The 20,398-nt window shown below is 26.4% G+C and overlaps 1 protein-coding gene across 1 annotated transcript; it reads left to right on the top strand.

The window, feature by feature from the left end:
* The first annotated feature begins 754 nt into the window (after nucleotides 1-754).
* LOC130665552 (DAZ-associated protein 2-like) lies at nucleotides 755-18,075 on the top strand. The gene is made up of 5 exons (XM_057465999.1): nucleotides 755-1,129; nucleotides 12,202-12,270; nucleotides 12,950-13,053; nucleotides 13,164-13,328; nucleotides 13,413-18,075. Exons 1-5 carry the CDS (start codon nucleotides 1,114-1,116, stop codon nucleotides 13,590-13,592), a joined length of 534 nt encoding a protein of 177 aa, XP_057321982.1. The 5' UTR covers nucleotides 755-1,113; the 3' UTR covers nucleotides 13,593-18,075.
* The last annotated feature ends 2,323 nt before the right edge of the window (nucleotides 18,076-20,398 follow it).

The following is a 20,398-nucleotide window of genomic DNA, read 5'->3' as shown; positions in this document are numbered from 1 at the left end:
TATATAGACATTTAAATGTCTATCGTCTATATATGCTAAATCTCACCACATATAAATTTATCTGACCAATTATGTCCATATTTCATCAAATTTCTTTTTTTTTTCTTGGGATAACATAATTTCCTTTTTTTAAACTTAAGCTTGGCCAGAATAATTAAATACATCAATAATCCAAATAATTGTTTTTCATTAAAAGAATTTTATTTTGAAAATAAAAAATTTAGTTCTTAGAAGTTGGCAACGGTTTCGAAAATATAAAAAAAAATCATAGAGAACATGCTTCGTTTCCTGCCTATTTCTTCAAGTCTAAAAAACAGATTAATGACATCGATTAATGTTAACACTAATAATATTAATTTTTATACGTCCATTCATCTCATAATTGATTTAATTTTAAGTTACCAGTTCTGACATCGCTATAAAAATTCGTTGTCATTAAAAGAACGTAGAATTTTTTCAAAAATTTAAAATATTAGCTCTAGATTTTTCTCATTGAAATTAAAAACTTAGTTAAAAACTAATTTAAATATTTTGTTATATATTTAAATTACTTTAAATGTAAACGAGTCAAGCTTTAAATTGACTTACTGTGTACTTGTTATATGAGTATAGAACTTAAATTACGGCAGTTTTCATGGTAAACTGAGTATACACACAAGTAAGCTATAGTTTATTTGAAATAAACGTCAACGATTGGTCGAATTGAGCCAATAAAATAATAGCATAAGGTTAGAAGTGAAGACGAAGAAGAAAGCAAGAACACTCATTTCAACTCATTCGATAATGCGCCATCAGTGTCTCTAGTTTGGAAAAAAAAGCAAAAAAATAATACTGCACAGTGCTAGCATCTATATATCAAAGTAAACTGGTGCATCTTTGATAGCGAAAATACTATTTTAAAAGTATTTTCGGTTTTAATAGATAAATTAATAGTTTGTGTGTGTGTGTGTGTGAAATTTACAGTGCGTAAACATTAATAATCCCTTATTTGAGATATTCTGTGAATTAATACATTTAAAGTAAATGATAAAAAAAAGTTTAAATTCATAAAAAAAAATCCCTGACCTTCGAATTTAATAATTTCATAGAGTATTTCAAAAACTTTAAGCAATAATGACCGACAAAAAAGGTAACTATAGACGGGAACGATGGTAATATTTTAAAATAAAGAAAAAAGAAAAATATATTAAATATCAATAAAAATTATTTATTGTTAAAGGCCAAAATTAAATGCTTAATTTTAAAAAAATTGAAGAATAAAGTAATTTTAATAAACCGTGTGTTAGTCATTTGACATAAGATTAAATAAATTCTCTAATGCTTGTTACAGAAATAAATTTTTATTCTGGCGATAATAATTAGTTCAAAATTAATAACATGTTTTTTTTTCAATTTAAGTCAATTGAAAGTAAAAACATTCAAATTAAGTAGACCAGTGACAGATTAATCAATACTCCCTTCCGTGTGGGAAATACAAAATGGCTTCCCGACTTTTAGGTTCCACAATATATTTTCCTTTGTATTATTCGCAATTTTCAGACTATACTTATAGCTCCACACCGACTTATTCATTATTCAAAAATTATATTTTTGATAAATTTAATGCATGAATTCAAAATTTATCGGTTATTACAACTGGAATCATTTTTATCAAACTGAAATTTAAAAATTGATTTTAAAAACTGCTCCAATTTATTTAGTCATAAACTTACGATGGTAAAAAAAAAATTCAAACATTTCACTAATTAAATAATTGAAGTTATAAAATATATATACATATATGCATATATACATGTATATACATTTATAATTATGTTTTCATTCAATAATACTGTTCATTTAAAATATATTTAGATTCTGATTATATTGCAATTATTAATTTTCAAAAAAAAAGAAGAATAGTAATTTTATAAATATGCATGATATTTATAAATTTCGTTTGGCTATAAGTATTAAAAACAATAAAAAAGAAAGACTGAAACGGAAATGACAAATTAAAATTTTGAAAAACCTAAAAAAAAATTAGAAGTACATTTTGAATTAAAAAAAAAATATGTATTGACTTAGCCGTTAAGAAATTTCACATGTTGAATGTAATAAAAATCAGATACCAAAGGTGAATGAGAAAGGATTGTTCGTTAACTTTCCAAAACAAATCAATAAATAATTGAAGATAATGGAAAGGAATAAAACAGCTATAGATGCGGCTGTCAATATGATTCCAGTGGACCATTACAAAGACGATGATTTGATCCAAGTCCATAGGTGGAGCCTTGGAGATCGGCGATCGCGCAGCTCAAGCCACGTATCTACTCACGTTCTTCTATATATTACCTTATTCACTACGTGTTTATATTCATACCATTTATATATTACATATATTGAAAAAAAGTATATACGTATATATATGTATATTTATATATATGTATACATATATACATAGATATATATATATAAGAGATGATCTTTGATTCAAAAAGTCCAAAATTTGATGAAAATCAATAATGCTAAATTTAAATTTTAGCGCTAAGTTCGTTTCGTGTTTTCTTGATTTTTTGATTTCAGAGATTTCATTATGAAAGAGAAGCTTGACAGTTTTTTGAATTGTAATTATTGTGTAGATGACAATGAAACAAATATTAAATACTTTTTGAATTGGAGACGTCACCTGTTATATGTCCAAATCAATATGAACGTAAGATATTGATATGGGTCTAATGACATTTCGTACTAAAAACGTGGTATTGGCTGATTGCTTTTATTCGTTTTTTTTTTTTTATTTTTATATTTTATTGACTGTCATGTTCTTGGGTATATAAATATATTAGTATGTAAGTGATTTTAACTCTCTGAAGTCCATAACTTCTATTATTTCGTCTGTTTTAAATTTAGCTCTTAAATATTTTTTGGTGTTTTGTTTATTGAAATGCATTTTCTCAATTTTTCACAAAATTCTTTTAATAACTAGTTCATATATTTATATTTTATGTCAGAAATTTTTTCATAATAGAACTCGGTGCAATCATTTGGCAAAGAAACGCAAATTCAGTATTATTTAGCTCAAATAAGATAAATTTAGGTCGCTAATAAATTTTGATTTTTTTATTTGAAAATGCATAAAAACATTTCATATAAAGAATAAAATGTTATCATAAAATTTGAGATAACCAACCCTGTTCTCGCAAGATTTATTTTTAGAATCGTTAAATACGTTTATGAATCTTTTAAAAACAAATAAATTAAAAATATTCTCGATTTAAAATATAAAATTTTTTGAAAAGTTTTCTTTGTCACGTAAATAATATATTTTAAAATATTTTTATTGATCATTATAATTTTTGAACTATTGAAATGATAGATTAAATTTTCTTTTCTTTTTTTTTTAAGTCTTCGCAAAATGGTTTCTGTTAGAACGTGTATTGATGAAAATCAATCGAATAGTTTGAATTTTTTGGCATCCTATTATATTATCTAATGAAATTCACTAATGACGAATAAAATTGTCAAATTTATATACTATATTTTCAAAAATATGAGGCCCTATAATAAAATTCACTAAAATTATCATTTAAATTATTACAGGCAATGGCGCAAGTTTACTATCGCGCTTAGGATTTTATCAAATGTCTGCGATCATTTCACTGATACATTAAATGGCTTTCACGATACTTGTTTCTTAAAATAGATTTTTATAGATAATTTTCTCTTGGGATATTTATTAAATAAGTGAACTTGATAAACGTTTTAAATTATTTTTAGAAAAAATTTTAAAAAGTGAAACTCCAATAAATACTGAATCAAAATGACAAGTGCGCACGCCCGTAATTATTACCATGGCACGTTCGACTTTTTGGTCGAGGTTGCCTAGAGGAGCTTATAGAGCAAAAAATCGAATTAATCGAAGAGTTCATAATTTGCAGAGACTCAATAAAAAATAAAGTCCGATTTTTCGTAAATTTTTCAGCTGAATTTTCATAATAATTCTAGGATAATGATAGTATTCAGAGATGCAGTCTCATGTTTTATATTTTCTCATTATACTTATACTAGTATCAGCAACGCGCATGCGTGCGAATCTTCTTTGCAGTAAATTCAATACATTTTTATATCAATTATAGGTATAGTGGAATTACATTTAAAGATTTGGTGTCAACTTTTAGTAAAATCGCGAACTAATATAAATAAAAGATTGAAGATTTTTTTTTTTATAATTTTCGTAATAAATTTCTGATAGTATTTTATACTTCGATGAGTTAAAAATAGATAATTAAAATAGTAAAGATAATAGTTCAATATTTTCAAGTACTTTTAAAAGTTGTACTAAATATACGAAAGAACATGACAATTTAACGGGTCGATCACGAATGCTGTATCTAAAGCTCGGCATATTTATAATTTTTCTACTTAATAGTAACTTGTTAGCTCACTTTTAACAATAGTGCATGCTGCTTTATTTGGCCATTAGTTTATCCGTAATTTTAACTTATCTCTATACGAGTCAAAATTGCTCTTATTAGTGACAATTATTTAAGATGTTTAATATATATATTGCATATATAGATTAAACTTTTGGCCATTTTTCATTTGGTAGAGAATAATTTTTACTTATATATCTACAAAATGCTATTTTCAGATAAAACAGTAGACATGTTTAAAAATGAGTTTTTCTGAAATCTTAATGCATGATTTTATAGATTATAAGATCTAATTTTATTCTATTATATTCAGTAATTATTAAGTTATTATTTAATTAAGAAAACAAAAAAATGTACTTTTATGACTCGTTTTCTGAATTTTTAAAGGATAAAAAAAAATTTTTATTAAGTTGATGTTAGATAACTCATAAAATTACTTTTTTTTGTATTCGTAAATTTTATATTACATAGTAATAAATTGTTTTTTAATAGTTATTTTAGTTTGCATGTTTAGTATAATAATTTTGAGAGATTTTGAAAATTCACAAATATTCAGATTTTAATTGATGCTTTAAATAATTATTTATTCGATGTTGCCGTATATGAATAAATAAATTTTAACTGTGATTAACAGAGTGATACAAAATGAGGGATATGTGTAATATTTTTTTAAATAAGGAGGTTTATTACCGATTTTTAAGGAGAAGGATGGGCTCATGTTCATCTTCATAACTACTGTTTTAAAATAAATCAGCACATATTTGCTGGACAAATAATCCCAAGTGATTCAAACAGCGGTACACTTGGGACTATTTCTCAGTGAATATTTACTGATTGTCAGTACTTTTTACTGATTTATTTTAAGAGAGTAACACCTATAAATAAATTACTTGAACTACTTCCTGTTAAAACTACACAAAGAAATTATTCTTGTCTGAAACGCTATGGTGTCATAGAAAAGCCGGACCATGTTGGCCCTCTAACGGAAATTAAAATGAATACATGGAAAAATTAGTATGGCCACATTAAAATTTACAATGATTACAGTAATTTATGATATAATCGTTGTCAATTTCGCTATGTCCATAGTGATTTTTCCATGTGTTTATTTCAATTTCTACAGGTGGCCAACGTGATCCGGCTTTATTATGCCACCATAGCATTTCAAACGAGAATAACTTCTCCGTGTATAAACACCGTTTACATCATGGTTAATCGAAGTGTTTTAATTTAAACCACCTAAGTGTTTTATTGTCATTCAAATACTTGAGTTTTTTGAATTAAAACACTTCGATTTACAGTGATTTTAATCTGTTATCAAAAATTATAGATCAATTTTAGTAGATATTGTATACTCCGTATGCGTAATACGCGTGCTTTACACTATTTTAAAAATAATTCGATCATCCCAATAATTAAAAAAGACTTCAATTATTCTGATGATAACAATATATTTGATTTCTTTGATATTTTGTACTTGAGGTTCTTGAAGTTTTTACATTTTGATTTTGTGTAATTTGCCAATTTGTACGTATTCATCTGAACTTATCCTTCTTTTTTATTTATGAATATGTTTCAATTCTTATCAATATACTTTTTATTAAACCTATTTATATAATCTATTTAATGATGTTTAATTCGAACTTTTCTGTTCAAAAATTGTATGAAATCATTTTATCTTGAGTTGAAATATCAATTTTACTTAATTATTTACTTTCCTCATAAATATTTTTATCAATATTATTATTATCATTGATGATTGACTAATTCGATTGGTTCTGAGTCTACTCTTGATGGAATTTTTTTTAATTTTTTTCTGTCCGTTTTTTAATTAGAGAAATATAAAAACTCGAATTTAAAAAACTTCAATTCTCTTTTGATTGCTTTAAATAATTTTATAATTCGTTATGGAATACATGAAATAGTTGTTATTTCATGATCAAAAATTGTAAAAAAAAAAAAAAAAAAAAAAAAAAATTATTGTTATTGGGTGTTTTTAAATTTCGACTTGTAATTATAGATGCGAGTTTTTTGTTTTTGATTATTATTAAAAGTACAATTTCATAAATAAAATATATTCTAAAGAATAAAGCTATTATATTTGTAGATCGATTTACTCAAAAATATGTACAAAAGCCAAGTTTAATTTTTAATTAAGGTATTGTCTATTAGTATATTCACATGTACGTAAATAACTGAAAACGTAAATGCGTTTTGGTTTGATTTGCTCAAAACATTTCACTTCTTATCCACATATTTGCCGCTAATTACTACATGGCCTCTTAATTAAATCCATCAAACTCTAGTTGGCATAGCTAAATTTTTTTAGTGCGATAAATCATGATCTTGAAGTTAGCAGATAATTAACAATTTTCGAATTTTTTTTTTCAACTAATTAATTACAAAAAAAAAGTCTAAAAATATGCACACGTAGAAAATTAAAGCACCTATAAGTGCAATTATTTGGAATATTTTTTTTTTATAATTCGTTGTTGTTTTTTAAAAAATCCAAAAATTATTAGACGTCAGCCAAATTCAGTATGATGATTATTCGACTTTATTTTTTTGTAATAACTTTAGATCACTCTGAACTAAAACTTTGTTGGTTGTGTTTAGTCGCTCAAGATGCTTATAAAAACGGTTACATCAATAAAATGTTTATTAATATCCGCTCTTGAAATCGTCGACGATTAATTATTATTTACAAATTAAATAGAAGTTTTACAATTTTGCGTACTACATAAGTTTTTTGTACAATATACGTACTCTATTTGTGAATATTCAAATCTCCTATTTTACAATATTGCATGAGATATTGTATATTTTACATTCATTTTAATTTTCTAGTTTTATTTTTATCTGGATAATTACACGAACTGATCTTTTCTTTAAAACAAATCAATTTCAAATAATACTTATGAATTTTTTTTATAAATTCGAAACAAATAGCGAAGTTTGTGGTTACAAAATTCTATAGAAATTCATCCGTTAATTGATGAAAAAAAAAAAGATCATATCGTATACGACACTCCATTTGCATGTTACCTGAAAATTGTTACGATATTATAAAGAGAATTCTCCGTTACTCACATAGTAACAATTAATGTTAACTTTTAATCGCTAAAAACAATTTATCGAGCATAAATTGTTTAAAAGTATAAAACTAGCCATCCTCAGTAAGTTGTCTAAAAAATATTCGTAAAATTCTTAGTTTTTAGAGCATTAAATATTCTTAGTAAAATTTTTGACACAAATTTTGAACGAGATGAGTTAGAAAATAAAACAACAGGATAAATTAATGCATAATAAAAAAAAAAATCTTACTTGATTTTTAATCAACATAGAATTTCTTATTTAATCGGTTGCAAATAAAGATCGAAAATTTATCCTTATTTCCGTGGGAAGGTAAGTAGCGCAATTTAGATTACGAACTAAAAATCTGATATTGAAAAAATTCATAAACAATAAACATTTCCAAAATAAGTTTTGAAATCTAGTGAAGTATTAAAGTTACTGATCTTTATGGATTATTATTAATTAAAAAAAAAATGAAAGGCACCAAATATTAACAAGTTAACTATCCGTAATTACCGTAAAATGGATAATTATTTTTAGTGAATTCTGAATAGTTCATTAGAAAATATATAGTACGAAATAACGAAAAATAGTTTATTGTGTGGCAAAGGATGAGAGAAGACGATTTCAAATAAGTGTGACACCAGCAGCCTCTCGAACTATATTTGTCATTTAATTACTTGTTATATATCATGGCTTCACGTTTTAACGACTTGGAGTTTATATAAAAATGGGCTAATTTAAGATGAGTAGTATGAGAAACTATAAATTCATGTTGGTTCCGCAAGTGGTGATCAGCAACACTTTGTTTAATTTAGTAACAAATAACATTACAATGTTTGATCTTTCAACATTTTTAAAGCTAAATTCGCGTTGGTATTTTGAAATCATTACTGTCGCTACAGTTAGATAAATTTACAAATTCTTATCGCTGATTTGAATATTTATGATAATCAAAATTCATATTTCGCGCGAAATTTATTTAGACATTGGAAATTGCATTAATGATTCGTAAAAAAAACGTGAGAATTCTTCATGAAATATTTAACGCATGCGCATGTAAAATTGTAATTAAAGATTGTATACTGTTAATAGTGAGCTTATTTGAAATATATAATAATGTATATTAAAAAATTAAATAAAAATATTTGGAGTTTTTAATAATTGAGACAGAATTTTTTTTATTATCTTCAGTCATTCAAAAATAATAATGGTGATTATTATTAATATTTGTTTAATAGATATTACAAAATTTTTTCTACTGTATTTTTTAATGAAAATAATGATGTATCGCTTTAATCAGAAACTTTGAGTATTCTATTATTTTTGGGTCCTGAAGATTTAGAAAAAAAACTGTCGTCATCGCTGAAAAGCGTTTAGGGAAAAAATTTATAATAAACAAAAATGTATGGACGAGCAGTATTTTCAGCTCATTATATAATTGATTTTTATTTTTTTTTCATAAGCGGTATAGCAAGACAAATATTTTATGGTCACAATAACTAATAAAATTTAATTTTTAAGGAAAACTTTCATTGCTTTTTAAAATCTCGATGATATTCATAATCTAATATGGTAACCAAAAGTGTTTGATAAATAAAAATAGGTGGCATGATTTTTATTTTATCTACAATTAAGTTTAATTGAACAAAACTTTTGCTTCACTTAATTATAAAATTTTTTGTCCTAAATAAAACCAAAGATACTCGCAAATTCTTTTCATTGTTACTCTAAATTATTGCCAATTAAATTTCACATTCGAGAATCGTCTTACTGCGATATAAAAATATTTAAATAAATAAATTAAAAATAAATGATAATTCAAAAATATTTTTTTGATTTATGGAATGGAAGATATCATCAGGATTTTATAAAGTTTTAAAACTTTTTCTTAACAGTAATAAATAATAAATAAAAAAATGAAAGGAACAAGATCTTTAAAAGCGAAAAATTTTTTATCACTCATTGATACTAGTATAAATAAATAAATAATTTAAATGGTTGTTTGCACCGTGGCACTGACACATGAATTTATGCAATGGGTGTTAATTTTAATCTCAGAATCAGACAATAAAGTTACTATACATGGAGAAAAATACAAATAAATACTTAAATTGAGTTATAAATTATTTCCAAAGTTATAATTTTAGTTTAAATAATTATTTTGATTCTGAAATGCGGAACGACACTCAATTATATGGGCAATTTGGTGTGGGCTGACATCTATGTTAGAATACATGTCCATCCATTTCTGCCAAGCCTTAGTAACTAAATTACTTGGATTAAATTCTTGATTGATATAATTATTAATTTACAAATCAATAAATGATGAAAATTTTTAAAAATAAGTTGTGATTATTGTTTGTAGTTTTTTAGTGCTAAGGCTAGGTATGTAATTTAGACTTATTGAAAATAGTTCAATGTTGGACGTTTTGTATCAATTGATAAAAAATAAATAACATTTTTACTTAAAAAATTCGGTGACAAAAGAGCACTCCGCGCTTCGCGTTCGAGATGCGCAATTTATCAAGTTATGTAAATTTAGTCGAGCAGTTATTCTTTTTAAATCGATAAGTACAAAATAGTCCAACTTAATCTAATATTATACTATGCAATTATCAAAAAGAAAAAATTATAACTTTTCGATGTTTGACTATTATTCATTAAATATTTGCAGAAATTTGTGGTTTGCTGAATCTTGTAATAACTTTTTGAATGTATGGAATTTCAAATATATATATATATTCATATATATGTATGTATTTGCTGTACTACTCGTACTCATTGTATAAATTACACATTTTTCACCGCTCGAACACGATTCATCGGTTAATTTTTTATAAGGATAAAAATGAAGAACGATGAAAAAATAATGATTTCTAATTAACTATTTTGTGAGCTCGTCTCCAACTTTAGATTTTCGTGTTTTATCAATAAATTTTAAATTATTTTAATTAAAATCGCATTTAATTATCGAAGCTCAAAAACTAAAGTTTTTTTTCCATAGTTTGTAAAGCTTTTATTGGAAATATTTTCATATATTTATAAGAAATATATTCATTACTAAAGTATTTATTATATCTTTTACGATAGAGTGATTGAACAAAAATTGTTCACAATATTTTTAGTGTTTTTTCAATCATAAAAAATGTTAATTTAAAATTCAATGGCAAACATTAGTTTCAAAATATTGACTTTATATTTTTTTAGTTACTCAATAGTAGTTTAAAACAAAATAAAAATACATTTTGATAATTAATCTTATTTCTTGTGATTAACTCAATAAAGCCTGATGAACTTGGAAAAAAAAACATCAACATATGAGCTCTATTTATAATTTTTTTTGACATCATTCTTCTTCAACGGACAAAAATTAAATTATTTTCTAATTTATGGCCTTTATTTAACTCTTTTTGTATCTTTTTTTCTGAAATTTTTAACTCGTATCGGGTCCTTGAGTTAGAAAATTTTTTTTTTTAAAGTTTAAAAATTTTTAATAAAAAAAAATGAATTTTATTTGTGATATTAGAATTTTATTGTTATTATTAATTGTATTTCTCAGTACAAAATTATCGTTACTTTCGACTCTTGGATCCGATAGAATTAGACGAATGTATTTTGGCTAGTAACTTGATTGCATAACGCTATTTGCTTTAAACATTGGTTTCGTATTTTATTATATTAGTTTTAGAAATAATTTTGGAAGGTAGGTTTCTTATGTGAGTTTTATCAACTGGGAATAGAGTAATATGAGCTTTTTTATTAAGACAATAATAATGTCTTTGTCATTATTGTTTTTCAATATTCAGCAATACAATCCCATTTTCTATATATCACCAAAAAATTCACTTTTAAAAAATTATTTTAACAATTTTTTATTGTTTTGTTATAATAAGCATCAATTTTAGCATTTAGATTGCTCGAAACACTATTCTCTAGTTTAACTCGCACCAAAATTATGTTTATTTGTCTTTGGAATACTGATTATTAATATTAAAATCAATATTATTAAATGTTAAATAGTTATTATAGATTTCTAAAGGCATGTAAACATTACTATCTCTAATTACTTCCTTTTGCATCCGCTCTGTTTACTTAAAATGGAAAAAATTATTTTAATAAAATAAATATTTATTTATAAATATTCAAACTTTTTTTTTTGTTTGCTAAGAAAAGTTTATTATTGTAGTTATTATAAACTCGAGCGGTGACAAAAGAGTAAGGTATGGTTTTTTCGGTTAATACCAATTTTTTTCCCACAATCATTTAGTGACTAACATTGTTTGAGCTTTAATTAGTATCTTGATCAAAAACGGTGTATGTCATGTGTAAGATATACGTGGGTTTGGGAGTACCTCTTTTGCTGTCGTTTTTTTTCGTCGATAATTAAAAATTTTCTTTGAAATATAAATAATTTTTTTTTTTTTTGTATTTAATTAAGAAATATTTAATCGACTGAAAAAATACGACATGTAGATAAAGCGCATTCTGTTTCTTAAAAATATTATTTGATTAAAAAATTTTACAAAAACTAAATTATAATTGAACTCCAAAACAAATAATAAAAAATAAAGAAATAAATTTATTTTTAAGATTCAGAAAACGTATTATCATATATAAATGGTGGTACTGTGTACCTGTGGCTTAGGCCGAAGCTCGGCGAAACTTCATTTTAATAAGAAATTACATTGTCTTAATTATTATGTTATAGCATATCCCGTGGCTCCTCATCCACCAACTGGATTTGTTCCCGCACCAGCACAAGCTGCTACTTATGGAGGTAATTTATGAATAACAAGGCTCCCTCTCATTTTATCTCAGTCAAAATACATCAGGTGAAATACCACATTCACTAATATCTCAATTATATATTTGCTAGTGGCATAAGTTGATATTTTCCCTATCAAAAAAAGAAAAAAAAAAAAAAAAACAATATGGAAATCCAGCCTGAATTCCAATGTGGGTTCCCATATGGTTTCCTATAGGAATATTAATCTGTTCTTTTACTCATATATGCATATAAATAAGATGATAGACATAGAAATCCAGATACCCCAGGTTCTATAGAAATCACTTATATAGAAACCCAGATTCCTCTATCAGTTTTCCACAAAGTAATCTATATATACAAGTTCCTATATGGGAATCCAGGTACCCATAGTTTCCTACATAGATTTCCTGCATGGGAATCCAAAAACCCATGGTTTCCTATATAGATTTTTACATAAGTCCATACTTTTCTATATGGATTCCTATGGGTTCCCATGCAATCCTACAAGGATTTTTTTGATAGAATTTATATTGAGATAGTAGTGACTGAGATATTTCACCTGATATATTTTGACTGAGATGTAAAGAGGGGTCACCAAATAATAAAACAATATTTGCACACCTCAAGCGCTGAGGGTGCTTTATTGATCTATTTTTTAAATTTATATTTTAATGTACTTGTGATATAGTTGCAGGAACTTCACCGTACGGTGTCTTTCCAAATCAACCACAGCTCTATGCGACACAAGGGCCGCCGCCCCCGACGTATGATCAAACGTTGACGCATCCAATGGTAAATATCATTTTATTTAAATAATTTATTTTTATAACAATTTTACAATTTACGTTTTTTTTAGTATATCGAGGTAAAAAAACAGTAAATAATATTATTTTATTTAAAAGATGTATCAACCAATGTATGGACAAGGATATCCGGGAGGATATTTGGCAGGTTATCCAACAGCTTATGGACCTCTCCAGTATTATCCACCATTGGCAGCTGCAGCTGCTTATTATCCAGCTGCTGCAATGCAACCAGCACCAGTTAGGCCAACTATGTTAGTTCCTGTAAGTAGATTTTTATTTTTAAATTTTATTTTTTTTAAATTTATATAAATATCAACAATGATAATTACTTTGTGTAATATATAGAATGGCTTTGATGGCGGGCGATTTGATGGTATTTCACAACAAGTTTTACCACCACCACCACCAGGAGTTGCTGCAAATGCAGCTCAATTGGCAGCTATGGCGGGGCATAGTGTCGCTCTATCACAAAAGAAAGGTTCATTTTTAGGCGGTGGAACGGAAGGTGGTTATACTTTTTGGTAAACTATAAGGTTGCTTTTAAATGGTCAACGGATAGGCCATAAAAATAAAGTAATGAATGAATAATAAATTAATAACATAACAGATATGTGACGATAAATTACTCCATGCTAAATCTAACTGGCGATATTATTTTCAAACATATAGTCAGGCAAATATTTTACAATGTTTACAATTTTTTTTTTATTTTATTTATTTAAAAACAATAAAATTAATTGATAAATAACAGACTTATAATTCTTGCTAGAAAAATCTTTATGACTTTTATTTTCTAAGAAAATTTGAGTATTTATTAGTCTTATAAATAAATACAATGAACCGTGACATAAAATAATAATAAATTTATTTGCCTACAAGAATCAATTATTTAATTTTAAAGTTCACAAAAATGCATGTAATTATTCAGTGGCTATAAGAAAGTCATTTAAGACAAACATACTTTGATTTATAAAAAAAGCAAGGAAAAAAAATAATTATAATAAGCAATTATAAAAAAAAAAAAAAAAAAAAAATGTGGAATGTTTGTTATTATTTTTTTTTTTTGACGATTTTCCCACATAAATTGCGATAATGGTACGTGAGAAAAAGGTAGAGACGAAAAATGGTGAAACAATTAATTGAATCTCGCATAAAAAAAAAAAAAAATGCACGAAAATAAAAAAAAAAACAAAAGTTTCGAAGCAAAGAAATGAACGGGAAGAATAAAAGTTTGAAAAATTAAATGAATTCTATAAAAAAATAAAATTATGTAATAATTAAATTGAATTTATTTTAAACGATAGATACTTGAAACAAATTATTATTTTTTTAAAATTAAATACTAAAAATAATGCAACGATATAAATGTATTTTGGTGCCAAATAAAATTTAAATCGTTGAAAATTCCCGGTCGTTTCTCGTTATGTGTACTTTTGTGCAATTAGAATCATGAAAATAAATAAACAGTTTAAAGCTGAAATTTAGTCATTCCTTAATTGAATTATTTTTTCGACTATTATTAAGTAGAGAGACTTAAAAAATGCGAATGAAAATTGCTAAAAATATTTTTAAATATCTTCTCAAAATGAAAAAAAAGGTTTAATCACAGCAAAAAAAAAAAAAAAAATGGTAAAACCACTATAGTTTCTTCATTAATATCAATTTCCAGAAAAATTAAAATATTTTTAGCAATTTCCTAGTGATTCTATCGATATTAGATAATATTTAACTATAATAGTACTTATGATTGTAAAAAAAGAAATTTTAATGTTAAATCTTCTTTTTTTATAATCGTTAAGTATTTATATTATTTAAGTAATCTATTGATGCAAGCTAGTTAAACAAATTTTGATATAGAAAAAAAATTTTAACGATTCTTATCATTAATGTATTTTGACGGCAATTCAAATAATTAAAAATTTTTTATGACATTAAAAGTTTTTCATTTTACTCAAACGTGATAAAAAATTTAATTTATACGATTCATATCGCTATGCTATCCCTAGAGGATTCGAATTACGGTAAATTACCGTATGTTACTACAAATTTGTCGCATTTTACGGTAATTTGCGGTAAAAAGCTGGTAATTCGTGGTAGAATAATGCAATTTATCGCACAGTGAAATCGTTTACGGTAAGATGCCGTAAATCTGCACGTTTACGATGAATTATCGCAATGTCACCGCAAATTTGCGGTGAATTAACCATACCTTCATCGTAAAATACCGTAACTTACCGTAATTTGCCACAATTCTCCCGAATATCGTAAATTACGGTAATTCGGATCTGCCAAGGATATTTTAACACTCCATAGATAAATAAAAGAAAACTAAACATAACACTATAATATTTTTGAGTTACAAACAGTAATTCAAATATAATCATTCATTTAAAAATTAAAATAACGTGATATTGTGGTAACTAGTCAAAATATTCTAATTCATTATAGCCGTGCAACAATTCATGATAAAAATAAATGCTTAACAAACATTACTGACATAAATAGTAAGTATTTTATATCATATATCATACTATCATATATAACGTAGCTTATAAAATATTTGAGAAAAAAATTCATTTAGTGAAGGCTTGGTTTGTATTTTTTAATTGGGAATATTTTGACTGATAACCAATATAATATCGTCGTTTTCAGTAGCAAATCGTCCAACTCCACATTTTTGAGAAAATTAATTTTTTGCATTCCTGTTAATAATCGTCATAGTACATATTATCTCTTATACTTGATACATGTCAAATTTTAAGCTATAAAAGTTGGACAAAAATCCTGTATTTTTAACAAAAAAATCTGAAAAAACCAGAACTTAACCGAAAAGAAAGATAAGACAAAAACAATTTTTTATGCGCATTATAAAAGCGAACATTGAAATAAAAATATTTACATACTGCGCATATTAAATTTTTTTTTTTTAAGGAGGGTCTATAGTAATTTTTGTCCAAGCTTTTCTTTCAAACAATACCTCTAAACGCAAAACTAAGAACAAGGCTCGATGTGTTACTCTATAATCTAGCAATCTACGTTTTAATTTTTCAAAAATGTTCATTTTTTAAGATAAAAACGTAGGGTTTTATTTTACTGCGCAAGTGCAGCAAGGATACTACCGCTCGCCGATATGAGCGTGATAGAGAAAAAAATTTAGACTCCTTAAGGGGTAACGGTAACCGATTTTCAATTCAATTTAATTTACGGACAAACACTAGAAACCTAAAATAGAGAGTCTTCAGCGTTTTTTAAACCCTTAACAGAGCGCTAGAAATTTCGTATTTTCAAAAATTCTAATTCGTCTCTGAGAAAAATTGTTTTAAAATTCTCATTTACTCAACGAGTGCAACAAAGATAGTCCCGTTTATTTTTCTGAGTGTGAGAAAGAGGTCCGGTAGCGTATCCCCTTAAGTTGAAACATTACATTTTTAATGTTTTAGCTCTCCTATAAAATTTACAAAAATGAAGTCAGGCGATTTGCTAATAAAAACGATGACATGTAATTTTAATTTTTGAACCCTAGTCCGAAAGTTGAACTAAGACTATTTTACTTTTTATTAATTTATTTATAAAAAAAGTAATCCCTTTTCAGTTGATAAAAAACATTGGTTTAAAACAAATATAGTATATAGAGGGACAAAGGATGAAACAATATGAATGCAGGTCAGGGTGAAATTGTCGACCTTAGCTGGACAATGGCTGAAATCATCCATGTCTGCATGTTTCATCCTGTGTCACTCATATTTTTCATAACATCTACTCGAAACTTAAGTTTCAATATTTGAGGTCAGTTATAACTAATTAGCTTTGGGTAATTGGTCAGCTACCTATTTCAAAACACTGTAAGTGACAAAAATAAAATTTTTGAAATATGTATTGAATCTTGTCCGCAAGACTCCACTGGAACTAGAAATACTGAAAAATCGATTTTGAAAAATTTGCCCTTTATTGTGTTTTGAAATTGGGTAGCCGTGGTGTGGGAAACTATTAGCGTATGTTTAAGTCACGAATTACCATCAAGATAAATTTTATTTACTTATTAACAAAAGATGTTAATTATTTTAACATTGAAATATTATCGAAAAGTCTAAAATTTGTAACAAACGACATCCCAAAAAATTGAAATGAATATGAATCAGCTTTTGCGGGCTGAAACCGAAATTTATTGAATTAGCAACTTAAATATACGTCACAGATTATCATGGCATCAGTCTGAAATTCACTCGTTTCCGCTGGCTAAACAAGTATCGGAAGTTGAAGTTGCTGAGTAGATGTTTTTAAAATTATATTTTTTAATCACGTGTATTTACTAGAAAAAAAAAAAAAAAAAAAAAAAAATGTAATGTAATGTATATTTATTGTAGACTTTGTTTTATATTTTTGAACTATACTGGATAAAAAAAAAGAATTTCTAAAAATTTCAATTCAAATTAAAGAAAAAAAACTATCTTCATCGCGGTTGTAATTTTATATTTCTATGGTATTTTATCTGTTCATGTAATTTTAGAAAAAAAAAATTAATGAAACTTTTTATAATTAAAGATCAGTAATGTTAAGATAAGCAAAACATCAAGTTTTACAATATTTATTTGCAAAAAATGAAAAGAAAAAACTAAGATCCTAGGTGTCACGTTTGAGATTTTTTAAATTTTATTTGTTAATGAATTTATATTTTTTCAGTATTGATTTTTTACATTGTAAAAAATATGAAGATCAAAATTGTTTAAGAAAACATAAAAATTTTAAACTTTAATTTTGATTTTATAGTAGTTTTTTATTGTTTTGATAAAAGAATGACGGAATAAGAAAAGTTGAGTGATAACATTGGGCAGGTTTTATATTATGAATTTGAAAAACAAAATAAAGCGGAAGCGTGTGCAATAAGTGTGAATTTTGAAATACTGTATCAAAAATGATGTTACTGTGCGAGAGTATGAAAAGTAAAATGTAAACTGATTCAATATATGAATCTGCCAATGACCAGTTAATAAATACCGTGACCATGCAATTTATCATGATTTAATTATTTTATGATCCATTTCCTATTTGTTTTTTAAATTATTTATTCAACGTCGTTCAAAATGCTTAGTCCTTGGCGACGGAAACCAAATGATAGAAAAAAAAACTCATATTACAAGTTACAGAAAACAGATGTCGTAATTTCTACCCACAATCCAGATCGGTAATATCAGAGCTATAATGATATCGACGAATTTTTTTAAGTACTTTTTATCGTTGAGAAGATGACTCCATATTATTAGGAAGTTCCGATGCGTTTCTTTGTTGAGTTAAGAGTTCAAATTTTACCAGAATTTTTTTTTCATTATCTTGAACGTCATTTTCACTGTGATGAGATCCGAGCAGTGTAAGTGTATTTTTCTGAACCTAAAGGTCGACAAACACGATTTTACGCGTATCGAATATGTGAACTGCCACAGCTTGGACACATCTAGAGAGAGCAGAACGGAAAAAAAGAAGGCCAAATTAGAAGCAAACGAAAGTTTTGAACAAGAAAAAGGCACTTTGTATGGTACAGGTATCGCAGATTATATTTTGGTAAGATTTTTTTTTTTATTTAAAAAAACTTTGAACGCGTATCCTTCTGAAATTTTAACCACGTATTCTACACATAAGTACTTACAGGATAAACTAAAATCATATAAAAATTTTGATATTAACCAATTTTTAACTTCCCGCTGAGAAAATCGACGATTTTCAAAAAATTCGGAAGTTATTGGTTTCACCCCGATTTTCAAAAATCGGGTTTTTATCATATGTCGACGTTTCGAGGTCCTAAGAAGCTATTCTGACATTTTCAGAGCGATGTCTGTATGTATATATTGAGACAAATCGCTTTTCGTCTTCGCGATTATTACCAGCAGCCACCAGAATTCGCGGGTTGAACCCTGGCTTAGGCTGGCCTCTAACAAATTTTATTTTACTTGGACAGAGCAGTGGGCTGGGGTTCTTGCAAAGCAAAGACCCGCACTTATTCAAACTCGGCAACGTATGAGAAAACTTATCAACCTACCTCACGGCTTATAAAATTATAGAATATTCTTATTGATGGTCAAATTACTATTTGTAACTTAATTAATATTTATTTTATCAGACTATTTAATAATCTTACCAGTAAAATAGGAAATAAGTAGGATGAACAGTGATAGATGGAATAAAAGGAATTAATCAGAATACTTTGCAAGTTTATTGCCAATTATAATAATCAAAATTACTTACAAGAAAATGCAAGCGCTGGATATAATGTAGACAGATTCGTGGCACAGTATAATTTTATATCGCGAGTATATCGCCGGTAACGTACAGTAATATTTAATTGAACTAACTCTGTTTATAATAATCAGTAAACTTGGACAGTAAAGTATATCGCAAGAAAATTGCCAGTAATACAACTATAACGTAAGTCAATTTCCCGATTTACAAAGTGTGAACCTCTCATATCTTTTTGATGAATGAACCGATTTAGATGGCTCTTGCGGCATTCGAAAGATATCTTCTAAACTTAGACTATCGAAAAATTTTAGACCATTTAGTCAAATAGACTCTGAGATATTTAAAAAATACGAAAAAAAAAAAATTTTTTTTTTTCGTTTTTGTTGGATATTGTGAAAACTGTTGGATCGATCAATTAAAAAATCTATTCAGCTCCAGCACTCGATAAAATCATTCGATTGCTGCCAAGAACGTCCCAATCAGATAATCCGTTCGAGAGATATCGTCAACGGAATAATAAATGTTAAATCTATATCTGCTTTTTTCATTGAATAACATCATAATTACTGAACAAAATTACTCAAAACTAATATGTTCTTCTTTATATAAGTCATTGGAAGTGACTGCCTAAAAATCGTCATGTTCGCTCGTATCAGGATATATTTACACAATATAGATACAACGTATCACGTAAATGCTTATTTTTGAGCTAATTATTGAACATAATTGTGAACAAATATAAAAAATGCTCATTCATTTATTATTTTAGATTCTAAATTTTTAAACTTTAACATTAAACGTAACCCCGTTGAGCTTGAAAAGCTCATAACAAAGGGAAACAAAGGTATCTTCGAGTTCGAAGAACTCAAAAATGTATTCACAACAATGTTTTAAAGATCAAGGAGCTCGAAAACAGCGGGAAGTTTTAGGGCTGGCCCGCAGGGTCAACCGATAGACAGATTTTTTTTTACAAATAACAGCGAAAAAAAAAACATTTTTTTCATCTTTTTAAATTTTCGTTAGTTAAAATTAGTAAAAATGGTCCAAAATTAATATCGCTAGTCTATCTTGTAGCCACTGTCATACCGAATTTAAAACAC

The sequence above is a fragment of the Microplitis mediator genome, chromosome 3 (assembly GCF_029852145.1).
Source record: "Microplitis mediator isolate UGA2020A chromosome 3, iyMicMedi2.1, whole genome shotgun sequence".
Lineage (NCBI taxonomy): Eukaryota > Metazoa > Arthropoda > Insecta > Hymenoptera > Braconidae > Microplitis > Microplitis mediator.
Note: the sequence above shows the minus strand (reverse complement) of the source record. Positions and strands in the feature narration are given on the sequence as shown.